The 17,219-nt window shown below is 41.6% G+C and overlaps 1 protein-coding gene across 1 annotated transcript in view; it reads right to left on the bottom strand.

Moving 5' to 3' along the window:
• The window catches only part of pgap1 (post-GPI attachment to proteins inositol deacylase 1), a 319,938-nt gene that overhangs the window by 143,106 nt on the left and 159,613 nt on the right, over positions 1-17,219 (bottom strand). Inside the window, exons 14-15 of the mRNA XM_051930514.1 lie at positions 12,584-12,659; positions 1,613-1,686 (exon numbers count right to left, since the gene is read on the bottom strand). Of these exons, the coding sequence (XP_051786474.1) occupies positions 1,613-1,686; positions 12,584-12,659 (150 nt within the window). The remainder of the gene's footprint in view (positions 1-1,612; positions 1,687-12,583; positions 12,660-17,219) is intronic.

The raw sequence follows: 17,219 nt of genomic DNA, 5'->3' as shown, positions 1-17,219 counted from the left end.
GGAGCGCGAGTGAATTCACTGCTTTGCTACCTTCCACTCCTTTTCTGATATATTGATTAAGAGATCCTCTTGGGTCTTTGAAAGGTAGGGACTCTAGTAAGATTTTATATAATGCGGAAATGGTGTTTAACTCCTCAAAATTGAGCAGTATTTTATCCAGCATGGTGGAGGGTACGAGGTGAGGAAAATCAGGCAGTTTCTGTTTAACAAAATTTCTAATTTGAAGATAGTGAAAGAAATGTGTAGCTGGGAGGTTGAATTTGTTCAAAAGATGCAAATATGTTGTCTATATAAAGATCTCTGAGCATTTTAATCCCAAAACTTTTCCAGGTATTAAAAACTGGATATGTTTGCGAGGGTTGAAAGAGGTGGTTCTCTTGCAGAGGTGCCACGGATAAAAGATTTTCCATCTTACAATGCTTTCTAAGTTGGTTCCATATTCTGAGTGAGTAAAGCACAATTGGGTTATTAGTATATTTGCGATAACTTGTATTTATTGGAGCGCAGAGCAGGGAGTATAAAGAAGTACTACAGGATTTTATTTCTATTGCGAGCCAAGCCTGTGTATGTTCATTTTTTTGTGTCCAGGTTTTTATGGCTTGTATGTTTGCTGCCCAGTAATAAAACAAAATTAGGTAAAGCCATGCCACCTTCTGCCTGAGGTCTTTGTAGGGTCGCTCTTCGGATACGTGGGGGTTTTGAGTTCCAAATGAATTAGGTTATTGTTGAATCTAATTGCTTAACAAACGATTTATTGATATATATTGGAATGTTTTGAAATAAAAAAAGAATTTTAGGAAGGATATTCATCTTAACAATGTTAATTCTTCCGGCTAGAGTGAGATGAAGGGTTGACCATCTATGCAAGTCTTGCTTAATTTTTTCCATACAGACGGCAAAATTTTGTTGATAAAGAGCTTTATGTACTTGTGATATTTACCCCTAGGTATTTAAACTGATCTGCTATGGTAAAAGGTAGGGTGTCCAATTTAATATTATATGCTTGTGAATTCACTGGAAAGAGTATACTTTTATTCAGATTAATTCTAAGACCAGATATCTTTTGAAATTCTGTTAGTGCTGTTAAAACTGCAGGCACAGTGTTTTCTGGGTCTGATATATATAAAACCATATCATCTGCATATAGAGAAATGTTCTGTTACAGTATATTAATTATACTGTAACAGAAATTCAACCTTACAATTAAAATAAGCTTGATGCTGACTATCATAACACTCGAAAGAAAAAAAAAAAACTCATAACAGAATCTGTGTGTCTACTGAATTTACAATTCAGGACTTATGATTCTATTCATATTGTCCGCACATATATGGAAAATTGATGCTGCTATTGCCTTTTATTTATTTTTAAATAAAATAATTTTACAACCATTTTAGCACTTGTAATATTCAAATTTCAGTGACAGATTTTCTTTAATTTCAGTATTATGATAAACTCAGAAAGAAGCATACCTTTAAACAACATCTTGATTTTAAGAACTTGGCACATATGTACTGTATATACTATATAGGGCACCATTAACTACCAGCCAAAAGTTTACAAAGAACTTTCCAAACAAGTGGTAAACTATGCATGTTGAAAAATAACAAACCTGATTAAAGTCTTGAAGAAAAATTCTGTGAATTAGGCCAGTTGAATTCAGGACCACTTCGCTAACTGACAAGCCTAGAAAAAGAAAAAAAAAAAAATAGCTATATACTACTTGTAGCTCCCATGCGCAAACACAAATTTTTGGTCCACTGATAGTAAGAGAGTCATAGCAGTGGTCCAACAATAGTAAATGGGCCTTAGCTCATTTTTGTCTGTCCTTGGAATCATCAGTATTGGAATACTCTGCAAATTCTACAATAAATTATTGAAACATCAAATGCAATATTTAATAATAAATAATAATAATACACTTTATTTATACAAGGCACCTTTCAGAGAACTCAAGGACACTGAACAAACAAACAAACAAACAAACAATAAATAAATAAATAAATAAATAAAAGACACAATTATAAACAACTTAAAACATCAGAAAATCTAAAAATTAAAACCAAACAAAACCACTATAATCAGGAGGAAAAAGAAAAAGCCATTTTAAACAGATGTGTTTTAAGTTTACATTTGAAGGATGAATATGATTTGATATTTCGGAGATCCGCAGGTAATGAATTCCAGAGCTTGGGAGCAGAACGGCTGAAAGCTCTGCTCCCCATGGTGGTTAGACGGGCGGGAGGGACGGTCAGATGGATGGAGGAAGAGGATCTAAGGTTACGGGATGGAATGGCAACATGAAGAAGGTCAGACAGATATGGATGGGCGAGGTTATGAATGGCCTTAAATGTTAATAGCAGAATCTTAAAATCAATACGAAACTTGATCGGGAGCCAATGAAGCTGCTGCAAGACCGGAGTAATATGGTGAATAGATGGGGTTCGAGTGATGATACGTGCTGCAGAATTCTGGACTAACTGAAGCTTATGAAGAGATTTATTAGGGAGACCAAAGAGGAGTGAATTGCAATAGTCCAGCCGAGAAGTGACAAGACTATGAACAAGAATGGCAGTGGTATGAGGAGTGAGGGAGGAGCGAATGCGATTAATATTACGTAGGTGGAAGTAAGCAGACCGGGTGATGTTATTAATGTGACATTGGAAAGATAGAGTACTGTCGAGGATGACACCCAGACTCTTGACCTGAGATGATGGGGAAACAACAGAGTTATCAATAATAAGAGAAAGATTATTGGTTTTGGATAATGATGATTTTGAACCAATGAGGAGAACCTCAGTTTTGTCACTGTTTAATTTAAGAAAATTCGAAGAAAACCAGGATTTAATTTCAGCAATGCAGTCAATAAGCAAGGGTGGTGGAAAAGTGGAGGTGGGTTTACCAGCAAGGTAGAGCTGGGTGTCATCAGCATAACAGTGAAAATGAATGTTATATTTGCGAAAAATCTTGCCAAGGGGAAGAAGGTAAATAATAAAAAGAAGAGGCCCCAGGACAGAGCCCTGGGGCACACCAGAAGTAACAGCGGTGGGTTGGGATGTGAAGGTTTTAAGTTGTATGAACTGAATGCGGCCTGAGAGGTAGGATCTAAACCAATCAAGTGGAGTGTGAGTAATGCCAATCAAAGATAATCTATTAAGGAGAGTGGTATGACAAATAGTATCAAAGGCCGCACTCAGATCAAGGATGATGAGAATAGTGATTAGACCATAATCAGCAGCCATAAGGAGGTCATCGTTAATTTATTTATTTAAAAAAAACATGCATGTCCCTTACTGATGTTTAAATTATTATACGTTAACACTGAATTTCAAGCAGTGCTAAACAAACGACTTTATATGACAAATAAAGCATATGCCTCCATTCTCAAAAAAACAACCAAATATTAACATTTAACAATTTTGCAGCATTTTTTCAAATTATCCACAATTTTCCAATATTTTCTGATTAAATTTGTTCATTCTCAAATGACAAAACTGCAAAAGACATTAATAGCCTAAATAGTTTTGAACGCACAAGTAAGGTTTGTCTTAGTGGGACTAGAACCACTGGCAAATATTTCTTACTGAAGCTGCCAAAGGGAAAAATGTGTTTATCAACCCAGCAAACAATAATGTGTCCTTACCTTTGGGCTCTATGAGCCTCTAGCCACATTATAGTCTCTGCCTACCTCATTGACTTTACTGCCTATTCTGGCACCTGGGAAGAGCACCTACACCTCCTTCTGGCCTTTCTAGTAATTTCATAAACAGCCAGACTTCAGTGTTATTTACGGCTACCAAAGATAAAATATTTGTTATGTAATGAAGCACAGAGAAGTTAAGCCACAGGTTTTCAAAACTGATAACAATAAATCTTTAGCCCCAGTCAGCAAGTCCATGCCTTTTTTAGTTTAGCGGGATACTTGAGGAGGTTTTGTGTCTTCTCAGAAACGATTTGTACAGATTTCATATGGAGGAACATCCCCAATACAGTGGAATGGACTCCTGCACTTGGCCAAATATATCAGGAGACCTCCCGTACTGTCCACACCTAACTTCTCTTCTCAAATTCAGTCTCAGGCAGACACTTCCAAACCGTCCTGGAAGCCAAGTTGAAGCAAAGCTGTTAACAGAGAAAACTACCCAGTAATATTTACGAGCTGGAAACTGATGAAGCAAAAGAAGTCTGATGCCGTAGAGAAAGACAGAACCCCTCAATGCTGCAATAGATGGCAGGTCAAACTGTACTGAATCCCTAAGTCACCAGGTTGTTCCTAAACACACAAAAAAAACTTTGGATATAATTAATCTTATTAAGTTTTTCCATCTAATTGAATTAAGTATATACAACTTAAAAATAATTCTTCTTCTTCTTTTGGCTGCTCCTGTTAGGGGTTGCCACAGTGAATCATCTTGTTCCATAAATTCCTATCCTCTACATCTTGCTCTGTCACACCTGCATATCTTCTCTCACCATATCCATAAACCTTCTCTTAGGCCTTCCTTTTTTCCTTTTCTTGGCAGCTGTATAACATCCTCTTCCCAAAATACCCAGCTTCTCTCCTCTGCACATGTCCAAACAAATGCAATCTTGCCTCTCTGACTTTGTCTCCCACACGTCCAACCTGAGCCGACCCTCTAATGTACTCATTTCTAATCCTGTCCATCCTCGTCACACCAAATGCAAATCTTAGCATCTTTAACTCTGTCACCTCTAGCTCTGCCTCCTGCTTTCTGGTCAGTGCCACCATCTCTAACACATATAACAAAGCTGGTCTCACTACAGTCCTATAGATAGATAGATACTTTACTAATCCCAAGAGGAAATTCACATACTCCAGCAGCAGCATACTGATACAAAAAACAATATTAAAGATTGATAATAACGCAGGTACCATACCATACCATACCATACCATTTTTATTTGTTAAGCGCTTAAAAACACAGCATTACAACTGACCGAAGCGCTGTACAGTTAAAACAAGCAAGACTAAAAGCAAAATATTAAAAACAAACATTAAGAGAGAATTAAAACAGAGACACTAAAAAACAGGTCAGGGGACCCAATAAAACAGAGAAATAGCAAAAAGCAAGTGGAAATAAGACAGGTTAAGAATTAAAAGCCAATGTGAAGAAGTGAGTTTTTAGGTTTGATTTGAAAGTGGCGACTGAAGCGGCTTGCCTAACCACTAAAGGTAAGGAGTTCCAGAGTCTGGGTGCACAGACAGAAAAAGCCCTTTCACCACGAGCTTTAAAATGTGCCTTGGGAACGGTTAGGAGCAGCTGATCTGCGGATCTAAGAACACGAGGGGGATTGTGACGATAGAGCAAGACACTCAAGTAGGCAGGGGCAAGACCATTTAGTGCCTTATAGGTTAAGAGGAGTATCTTAAAATCAATTCTGAAGCTAACCGGCAGCCAGTGTAGGGTTTTTAAAATCGGTGTAATATGTTGGCTTCTGCTGCTTCCAGTTAAAAGCCTTGCAGCCGCATTTTGAACCAATTGGAGTCTCGAAAGAGTGGCTTTACTAATACCATATAGGCAGGAATTAGAATAGTCGAGCCGGGACGTAATGAATGCATGGATTACGGATTCCAGGAGGTGGTAAGGCAGAATTGGTTTGAGTTTGGCAATTCGCCTGAGATGGAAAAAGCAGGATTTTACTGTGCTGTTGACTTGAGCATCCATTTTCAGGACCATATCCATTTTGATTCCAAGATTGGAAACAGACGAAGTTACTGGAATGGGAAGAAAGTCGAGGCCAAGGGGTAGGGTCTGTTTGCGGTCGGGACTAAAAACAATGACCTCGGTTTTTGAATCGTTCAGGTGAAGGAAGTTTACAGCCAGCCAGTCCTTAATGTCAGATAAGCAGTTGAAAAGAGGTTTAGTGGAGTCAGTTGACTTGAGGGAGAAATAAATTTGGCAGTCATCAGCATATAGGTGATACGAGATTGCATGTTTTCTAAAAATTGCACCTAAAGGCACGATGTAAATTGAAAAAAGTAGTGGCCCCAAAATGGAACCCTGGGGGACACCACATGGGAGTGGGACTGATTCAGATGAAAAATCGTCTAGCATGACTCTAAGAGTCCTGTTGCAGAAATATGACCTGAACCAGTCGAGGGCTAAGCCAGATACACCAGCCCAGGATTCGAGTCGGGAGATCATGATGTCGTGGTCGATTGTGTCGAAGGCAGCAGATAAATCGAGAAGAACCATAATCACGTAGAGTCCTGAGTCCAATGCCAAAAGGACATCATTTAGGACACGTAAATGCGCGGTTTCTGTGCTGTGTTGGGGCCTAAAGCCTGACTGAAAAAGGTCCATTACCTGATGGTCCTGTAGGTGGTGAATTAATTGCTCATAAACTACTTTTTCGAGTAATTTTGACAGGAAAGGTAGTTTAGAAATTGGACGAAGATTGGAGAAGACGGCAGGGTCAAGATCAGGTTTTTTCACGATTGGATGTACAACTGCGTGTTTGAAAGCACAAGGAACTGTAGCCGAAGATAGACTACTAGTAATGATCTTTAAGACATCATATCGAATCACAGGAAAGACATCTTTCAGCAGTCTGGACGGCACCACATCGTCCGGAGAGCCCGAAGGCTTCATTGAGGCGACGATTTTTTCCAGATGGGGGAGCGAAATGGGTTCAAAGCTGGTGAGGGAGCCGTGTACAGGAATGGCTAAATCAACAGAGCCAGAAGAAGAAATGGAGATCTGGGATCTAATGTTCGTGACCTTATCCAGAAAAAACGTAAGGATCTGATTACAAAGAGCATTGGAGGGAGAAGAGAAAACAGTTGCAGCTGGAGAGAGGACAGCATTCAGTGTTTTGTATAAGACACGTTGATTGTCAGAATTTTTTGAGATGATGTCAGTAAAAAAACGGTTCCTTGCACCTCTGACTGCTCTCTGGTATTGAGACCACATGTCTCTCATGCAGTCAAAGGTAACAGTGAGACCATCTTTCCTCCATTTACGTTCTAGCCGCCTACAGTTTTGCCTGATGGAGCGAGTTTGTTCATTTAGCCATGGGTCATGCTTGACTTTGGATTGTCTCTGTTTGAGTGGGGCTACAACATCCATCACAGAACAGCAGGAAGCATAGAAGGTTTGCAATAAAACATCAGCATCCGTGGATTCACATGATGTGGAGATTGATGAAAAAGCAGCTGCAAAATCTTCAGCAGCAGAAGGGGAAATGACACGGAAGGGACGGGTAGTGGTGGATTTACCATGCTTAGCAGAGACCAAATCCAAATTAAACAGAACAGGCGAGTGATCAGAAAAACTGGGAGGCAGAATGTCCAAGTCACTGATTCTGAGACCACGAGAAAGAACCAGGTCCAGTGTGTGAGCCTGTCCATGTGTTGGTCCATTCACTAGTTGAGAAAGTCCAAAGGAGTCAATAATGTCCAGAAAGTCTTTTGCTAGAGGTTTAACGGGACAGCAAACATGGATATTAAAATCACCCAAACAAAGGAAGCGATCATATCTGCAGGTAATATCAGCCAAAAAAGCTGCAAATTCATCTAAAAAGTCCTTATTATATTTTGGGGGGCGATAGATGAGTGTGCACAGCAGCGGTGGAGAACAGACAAGTTCAAACATACTGAGCTCAAAAGTTAAAGGGGAAAATGAAAGCGGAAGGGAAGGGCGTTTGCAGATAAAATCAGATTTAAATAAGGTCAATAAGCCCCCGCCGCGGCGCTGCGCTCTCGGTGTGTTGATAAAGGAACATCCCGGGGGCAAAACTTCAGTGAGTGAGAGTATCTCGCCCGGTAAAATCCAGGTTTCAGCAGTACATAAAAAATCCAGGCCATTAGAAAGAAAAAAGTCTTTCAGGATGAAAGTTTTGTTCACGACTGATCTGGCATTTATCAGCGCAAAACGAACCGGCTGGGACGACGTTAACAAAGACGCACCAGGCGTGGCGGCTGACATTGTCGTGATGCGGCGTAGGTTGTTAAAGTTCACTCCCCGGCGGTGGTGACGGAGCGAGGCAGGGAAGTGTACCGGAGCATCTGAGGGCAAGAGGCATTCCGGGAGCATTGACTCATGTTGGGAGCCAGGAGAGTTGTTCCTAGAGAGGATCCGGGAGGCTCGGAGCCGAGCCCTGGTGCCTCCACGCTTCCCACGGCGGCGGCGTTTCCATCGGCGACCGGCCAAGCCGTGGACAGTGATGAGGAAGGCCGGGACTTCCTCAAACAGTCGGCCAAAGGTTTGACTGAACTCCGGAGTCAAATGTCGAGAAACCCCCGCACTCGATCTAAGAGCCAGAAGGGTGAAGCGATCATAACGAATGATCGAGTCAGGAAGAGTATCACAGGAGTAAGTAATCCGAGAAAAAAGCAGGAGTAACGAGAAACACAAAAGCCAGAGCAGCTGACGGCGTGCCTCAACAGTCGGCGCCATCTTGATATCCTTAAAACAGGTAAAAACAGACAATAACTTTGTATAATGTTAATGTTTACCCCCCTGGGTGGAATTGAAGAGTCGCATAGTTTTGGGGAGGAACGATCTTCTCAGTCTGTCAGTGGAGCAGGACAGTGACAGCAGTCTGTCGCTGAAGCTGCTCTTCTGTGTGGAGATGACACTGTTTAGTGGATGCAGTGGATTCTCCATAATTGATAGGAGCCTGCTTAGCGCCCGTCGCTCTGCCACAGATGTCAAACTGTCCAGCTCCATGCCAACAATAGAGTCTGCCTTCCTCACCAGTTTGTCCAGGCGTGAGGCGTCTTTCTTCTTAATGCTGCCTCCCCAGCACACCACCGCGTAGAAGAGGGCACTCACCACAACCGTCTAATAGAACAGCTGCAGCATCTTATTGCAGATGTTGAAGGACGCCAGCCTTCTAAGGAAGTATAACCAGCTTTGTCCTTTCTTACACAGAGCATCAGTGTTGGCAGTCCAGTCTAATTTATCATCCAGCTGCACTCCCAGGTATTTATAGGTCTGCACCATCTGCACACAGTCACCTCTGAGTCGCACCAATTAACAAAGTCATTGATTAGGTCCCTATACTCCTCCTCCTGCCCACTCCTGATGCAGCCCACGATAGCAGTGTCGTCAGCAAACTTTTGCACGTGGCAGGACTCCGAGTTGTATTGGAAGTCCGATGTATATAGACTGAACAGGACCGGAGAAAGTACAGTCCCCTGTGGCACTCCAGTGTTGCTGACCACAATATCAGACGTGCAGTTTCCAAGACGCACATACTGAGGTTTGTCTTTAAGATAGTCCACGATCCATGCCGCCAGGTATGAATCTACTCCCATCTCTGTCAGCTTGTCCCTAAGGAGCAGAGACTGGATTGTGCTGAAGGCGCTAGAGAAGTCTAGGATGTATAGACCTTCCCTTTCACTCTTGCTGATAATCGTCTTTCACAAATTACTCCCGACACTCTTCTCCACGCATTCCACCCTCCCTACACTCTCTTTTTCACTTCTCTGCCACAATCTCCATTACTCTGTACTGTTGATCCCAAGTATTTAAACTCATCCACATTCGCCAACTCTACTCCCTGCATCCTCACCATTTCACTGACCTCCCTCTCATTTACACACATGTATTGTGTCTTGTTCCTACTGACCTTCATTCCTCTCCTCTCTAGTGCATATCTCTACCTCTCCAGGGTCTCCTCAACCTACTCCCTACTATCGCTACAGATCACAATGTCATCTGCAAACATCATAGCCCACGGGGACTCCTGTCTAATCTAGTCTGTCAACCTGTCCATCACCACTGCAAATAAGAAAGGGCTCAGAGACGATCCCTGATGTAATCCCACCTCCACCTTGAATGCATCCATCACTCCTACCGCAGACCTCACCAAAGTCACACTTCCATTGTACATATCCTGTACAACTCTTACATACTTCACTGCCACTCCTGACTTCCTCATAAAATACCACAACTCCTTTCGAGGCACCCTGTCATATGCTTTCTCCAGGTCCACAAAGACGTAAGGCAACTCATTCTGGCCTTCTCTATACTTCTCCATCAACATCCTCAGTGTAAACATTGCATCTGTGGTGCTCTTTCTTGGCATGAAACCATATTGCTGACTAATCATCACCTCACTTCTTAACCTAGCTTCCACTACTCTTTCCCATAACTTCATGCTGTGGCTCATCAATTTTATTCCCCTGTAGTTACTGCAGTCCTGCACATCCCCCTCATTCTTAAATATTGGCACCAGTACACTTCATCTCCACTCCTCAGGCATCCTCTCACTTTCCAAGATTCCATTAAACAATCTGGTTAAGAACTCCACTGCCATCTCTCCTAAACACCTCCATGCTTCCATAGGTATGTTATCTGGATGAACAGCCTTTCCATTTTTAATCCTCTTCATAGCTGTCCTTACTTCCTCCTTGCTAATCCATTGCACTTCCTGATTCACTATCTCCACTACATCCAACCTCTTCTCTCTCTTGTTCTCTTCATTCATCAGCCCCTCAAAGTACTCTTTCCATCTGCTCAACACACTCTCCTCGCTTGTGAGTACGTTTCCATCTTTATCCTTTATCACCCTAACCTGCTGCACATCTTTCCCAGCTCAGTCCCTCTGTCTAGCCAATTGGTACAGGTCCTTTTCTCCCTCCTTAGTGTCCAATCTCTCATACAACTCATCATACGCCTTTATCTTTAGCCTTTGCCACCTCTCTCTTCACCTTGCGCCTTATCTCCTAGTACTCTTGTCTACTTTCTGCATTTCTCTGACTATCCCACTTCTTCTGTGCCATCCTCTTCCTCTGTATACTCTCCTGTATTTCCCCATTCCACCACCAGGTTCCCTTTTCCTCCTTCCTCTTTCCAGATGTCACACCAAGCACCCTTCTTGCTGTCACCCTTACTACATCTGCTGTAGCTTCCCAGATGTCTGGTAACTCTTCACTACCACCTAGTGCCTGTCTAACCTCCTCTCTAAACTCAACCTTGCAGTCTTCCTTTTTCAACTTCCACCACTTGATCCTTGGCTTTGCCCTCACTCTCTTCCTCTTCTTGGTCTCCAACGTCATCCTACAAACCACCATCAAATGCTGCTTAACTACACTTTACCCTGCCACCACTTTGCAGTCTTCAATCTCCTTCAGATCAACTCTTCTGCATAGGATGTAATCTACCTGTGTGCATCTTCCTCCACTCATGTACCTAACCCTATGTTCCTCCCTCTTCTTTAAAATATGTATTCACCACAGCCATGTCCATCCTTTTGGCAAAATCCACTATCCTCTGACCTTCTTCATTCCTCTCCCTGCCACCATACCTACCCATCACCTCCTCATCTCCACTGTTCCCTTCACTAATATGCCCACTGAAATCCACTCCAATCACCACTTTCTGTCCCTTGGGTATACTGTTCATCACTTCATCTAACTCACTCCAAAAATTTCCTTTCTCACCCATTGCACACCCAACTTGCGCTGCATACATACAACATTCATCATCACACCTCCAATTTTCAGCTTCATAATCATTACTCTGCCTGACACTCTTTTCACCTCCAAAACACTCTGGACATACTTTTCCTTCAGAATAACTCCTACCCCATTTCTCCTCCCATCCACACCATGATAGAACAATTTGAATCCACCTTCGATCCATCTGGCCTTACTCCCCTTCCACTTAGTCTCTTGCACGCACAATATATCAACCTTCCTTCTCTCCATCATATCTGCTAACTCTCTCCCCTTACCATTCATACTGCCAACATTCAAAGTTCCTACCCTCAGTTCCACTCTCTTTACTTTCGTCCTCTCCTCCTGTCTCCCCCCTCTTCTTCTCCTTCGGCCAACAGTAGCCCAATTTCCGCCAGCACTCTGTTGGCTAACAGTACTGGTGGCGGTCGTTGTTAACCCGGGGCTCGACCGATCTGGTATGGAAATTTTAATTGTTGTCCACATATTGATTTGGCAAAATTTTACACCGCATGCCCTTCCTGACGCAACCCTCCCCATTTATCCGGGCTTGGGACCAGCACGAAGAAACACACTAGTTTGTGCATCCCCTGTGGCTGGGTTTTAAGAGTATTCTAAACATAAGTTAGAAACCTCAAATAAAGGTATTTACCATACATGTGCTGAAAAATATATAATAAATATTGCACCCTAAAATATAACAAATTAAAACAGACTTAAAGGCAAAGACATTCTGTGTGCATCTCCCAGTGTCTCCAGAAATTCTGTTACCTCAAGACATAAGAAATAAGAAAAGACCCATTCACTCAATCAAGCTCATTTGGTTAGCTTAAAGCTAAGTTGGGAAATATTTCATCTAGACACCTTTAAAAAATTGACAAGGTTTCTGTTTCAGCTACACGTCTCAGTTGTTTCTTCTAGAATGCCACAACACTTTGTGTGAACAAGCACTTCTGCATTTTATTGTAAATACACTTTACCTTAATTATCTCTACTGTCCTTTAGTATGCGATACACTATTTAACCAAGTGAATTCTGCACATAATATTCAAGATTTGTATAACCTCCCACAATTTACATAAAAATGTAGTAAAAAAGCACGTAAGATGTTATGAGTGATTGTGAATAAGGTCTGGTATAAAAGAAAGTACTCACCAAGAGATAAAACATGTGGTACAGATAATGAGAGGGTCCGCAAATCTTCTTGGAAAAATTCACAGTTTACAATAATCTGCAGGCATAAGAAAATATTACCATATAAAATGACATTTCTCCACAATGAAGAAGCACCTATTTCAAAGCAAGCTCTCCCCTTATGTCTACTCCTGCTGATGCAGCTGATCTTGAACTACAGATTTGAACAGTTCCTCTTCCAAATGTATCATGAAAGTATAACTTAAAGTTTGTACCAGATATGTACAACATTCTCAAATAAAATAAATAACATACATAACAACAACACAGTCTATATGGGTTCCCAAATTATAAAAATAGTATATCAAAGTTTTGAGTCTGAACCTGAAACAAGTATTCTACAGATATTATGGAATCTAATGAAATATGTCTTCAATGATTATCTCATGAGTACTACACTATATGAATTAAAGGTTCCTAATATTTGCATCTTGTATCACAATAAAATCAAGGCAATGCAAGTCAGCTATGGCTGTTAGGATGCCATCATTTTATACATTAAAAGTTTTTTCTTTAGAACACAGGACTTTTATTGCTAGAGTATTTTGTCAGTGTTAAAAAGAAATGAAAGGCCCTCTCATTTACACAGATCAGCCACAACATTAAAATCACTGACAGGTGAAGTGAGTAAGATTGATCACTATAACTCACCATCAATTATCTTGTTACAATGGCACCTGCCAAGTGATTAGATATATTAGGCAGTAAGTGAACAGTCAGTTCTTACACCCTGCCACACCGCAATATTGTTCAGGAATGATCTGAAGAACATGAACAAAAGTTCAAGGGGTTAACTTAGCCTCCAAATTCCCCAAATCATAATCCGATCAAGCATCTGTGGGATGTTCTGGAAAAACATGTATGATCCATGAAGGCCCCATGACACAAATGACAGCATTTAAAAGATCTGCTACTAACATCTTTGTGACAGACATCACAGAGCACACTCAGAGATATTTTGGAGTTCGTGGGACCGACATAATATTAGGCAGGTGGTTTTAATATTGTGGATGATCGGTGAATAACACCATTATTTGTAAAATGCACATTAATTAACAAAAAATAACAATGTTAATAGTGAATGAAAACAGTGAGTATGTGGGTTTCTTCTTAAAATTTCTTCAAGCTATTCTGGATTAAAAAGCAATACAAATGATCCTGTTACCCTTCAGGTGAACTCTGCCTATCTATAGCACTTGCGGATTAGCTGGCAGGTGTAAGAGGAGAATGGGCATCCCAGCCAGGATGGAGGACAATTCATTACCTATATGGTAGGCCAGATTCGAACGGCAAAGGAATTGGCAGGAAGGAGACATAATTACGTGCACGGCTGGTATAATTTAATAGACTGTCTACAGAAAGACATACTAGAAGCCAAGAATCTGGAGTTGTTCCATCTCTCATACACTAGTTGGCAGTGGTCCTTGTATGGGAATGCAGTCGGGACACCCATAGGGGGTTCTTGGGATAAGGAGCCCGGAAATGTAGCCCTGTCGGAATCCCTACGTACCAACAGAGAGCTTTGTCCGGGGAGGAACTCCCTACTTTTCTTATGGCCCAAAAGTGTTTCCCAAAAGACATGGCATGGAACTGGAAGCATTCCCAGGTCAGGCATATAAGGCAGCCCACTGCCTCACGTTAATGAGTCAGAGTCAGGAGACAGAGAGCAACACTTAGTGGGAGGTAATAAGAGTGAAGAATTGTTTATTTCTCTTGTAATTGTGGCTATAATTGGAGAGGCAATCCATGTAAAAATGTTTATAGTGTAAATAAATACCTTTTAATTTTACTCTTAAAACGTGCAGTATATTGCAGTGTCTTGAGTTTCGGGCTCACTAGCGAACCCATGTGCTCACAACTGGCATAGTTGGCAGGATTTTCTGGCCATTCAGTTAGCATAAACCTGCAATTTAAAATTTATTGTGGCAGGAATCCAGACCAGTAAACCCACGCCACCAGCACAACTCCTCACACCGAAATTGGGAAGAAAATCGTGCAGGAAAGCCAGCCACAAGAAAAAATGATAGATGGGCAGTGGACCCCAGGTCACCGTCCATGAATACATGGAATCCAATAGACAGATGGCCAACGCACTGACACCAAGATTGTGATCCATATGGGTTACATGACTTCCTCATGGGTGGGACTCTGGATGGCCTCTTCGACATGACGGATAGTGAGATATGTACCATCGGAGGACCAATGTACCCCCCAAAGAGTCAAAACAAACTGTGTTAGCCCGTCTGTTATATTTTACAATTCCCCAGAACAAAGGGTATTAGGTGGTGAAAGATTCTAGCGACGCCAACAAACTCCTCTTTCAGTAATTCAGAAACTGCTGATCTGCAGGAATTTTCACACACAACCATCTCTAGAGTTTACAGAGAATGTTCTGAAAAAGGAAAAATAATCAGTGAGCAGTAGTTATCTGGGTGAAAATGCATTGTTGATGCCAGAGATCAGAGTAGAACGGGCAGACTGGTTTCAAGCTGAGAGAAAGGGAACAGTAACTCAAGTAACCACTCGTTACAACCAAGATATACAGAAGAGCATCTCTGAATGCACAATATGTCAAACCTTGAAGCAGATGGGCTACAGCAGCAGGAGACCACACTGTAGCCACTCCTGTCAACTAAGAGCAGGAAACTTTGACCACAATTTGCACAGGAACAGAAGATTGGAAAAACATTGTCTGGTCTGATGAATCTCAATATCTGCAGCAACATTTGGATGGTAGGGTCAGAGTTTGGTGTCAACAACATGAAAACATGGATTTATTTTACCTTGTATCAATGGTTCAGGCTTTGGTGGCATAATGGTGTGAGAAATATTTTCTTGGCAAACTCTGGTCCCCTTAGTACCAACTGGGCATCATTTAAATGCCACAGCCTACCTGAGTATTGTGGCTGACCGTGTAAATCCCTTTATGACTGCAATGTACCCGTTTCTTGATGTCTACTTAAAGCACGATAATGCCCATGTCACAAAGATCAAATCATCTCAGACTGGTTCCTTGAACATGACAATGAGATCACTGAACTCAAATGGCCTCCACAGTCAATAGATTTCAACCCAATAGAGCACCTTTAAGATGGGGTGGAATGGAAGATTCACATCATGGATGTGTAGCTGACAAATCTGCAACAACCGCATGATGCTATATCAAAATGAACCAAAATCCCTGAGCAATGTTTCCATCACCTTGTTGAATTTATGCCACGAAGAACTACAGCAGTTCTGAAGGCAAAAGGGAGTCAAACCTGATACTAGCAAGGTGTACCACTAAAGTGGCAGGTGAATATACAGAAACGTTTGGGCACCTTTGCTTAAAATTTCTGTTACTGAACTGATCACAAAAAGGCATAAAGATGTCACATTTCTTTAATATTTTAACCAAGATTATAGTTTTACTTTTTACTCCGGATGGACAAGAACAGGATTGCTAACATCACACTACATGGAAGAGTGGACGGAACCAACAAGAGAGGGCGCCCAAGAACGACATGGGTGTCGGCAGCACTCTCAAGATATGACATGGGACTGCAAGATGTAACGCGGACGGCCCAAGACAGAGATCTCTGGCGTTTGATGTCTCCTTATGCTAGAGCCCACGTCGACGTGCAATTACAACACTGAGATATGGCGAAGAAGAAGAAGAATAGTTTTACTTCCATCATTCACAGGTCGAAAATAGCAAAAAAAATTAAAAGGACCTGAAGCAAAAGTTTGGGCACCTGACATGGTCAGTACTTAGTAACACTCTCTTTGGCAAGGGTCACACCTTGAAAATGCTTTTTATAGCCACCTAAGAGTCTTTCAGTTCTTACTTGGGGTATTTTCACCCCTTCATTCTTGCAAGAAGGCTTCTAATTCTGCAAGATTCTTGAGTCATCTTGCATGAACTGCTCATTTGAGATCTATCCACTAGGCTTGGGCGGTAATACGGTAATATGGTATCCCGCGGGATCTAAAAATAGCAACGGTATCAGTTTCAATACCGTTATATCGTCATAAAAACAATGCACTTATATGGGAGACAAGGATTAAATAGTAAATATAATTTATTTAATGCCTAAAAATGCGTATGCGTGGTTGTCATCACGTGACAGCGTGGAGGAGAAAGAGAGAGGTGGGGAAAGATGGCGAGTCGCGCACCAAGTGACCTGGTCTCGAAAAAGAACACAACTTCTGCAGTTTGGCAGTATTTCGGGTTTCGACCGAACGAGAAGGGAGAGGCGGTAAATACGGACGAGGCAATTTGCATATTGTGCAACAAAAAGGTGACCGCGTGAGATAGAAATACCTCGAACGTAAGGTCGCATATACGAAACCACCATCCAAGTTGCAAGTCGCTTCTCGTTCAGCCACACTAGCAACAGTTTTGCCACCTCTTCCAGCACTTGAGGCCTCTGCCTGGTTAATGCTGTAACTCCTTTTGCAACATCAGCTGCTTTAATAGATTCTTTCTGCTATAGAATAGTCGAAATCATAGATTTTGACTTCTTGCACTCGGCGGCAAGATCAGTAACACGAACGCCATGCTCATACTTTTCAATAATTTCTTTCTTTACTTCGATTTCAATTTCCTACAAAACTT

Source organism: Erpetoichthys calabaricus, chromosome 8 (genome assembly GCF_900747795.2).
Source record: "Erpetoichthys calabaricus chromosome 8, fErpCal1.3, whole genome shotgun sequence".
Lineage (NCBI taxonomy): Eukaryota > Metazoa > Chordata > Cladistia > Polypteriformes > Polypteridae > Erpetoichthys > Erpetoichthys calabaricus.
Note: the sequence above shows the minus strand (reverse complement) of the source record. Positions and strands in the feature narration are given on the sequence as shown.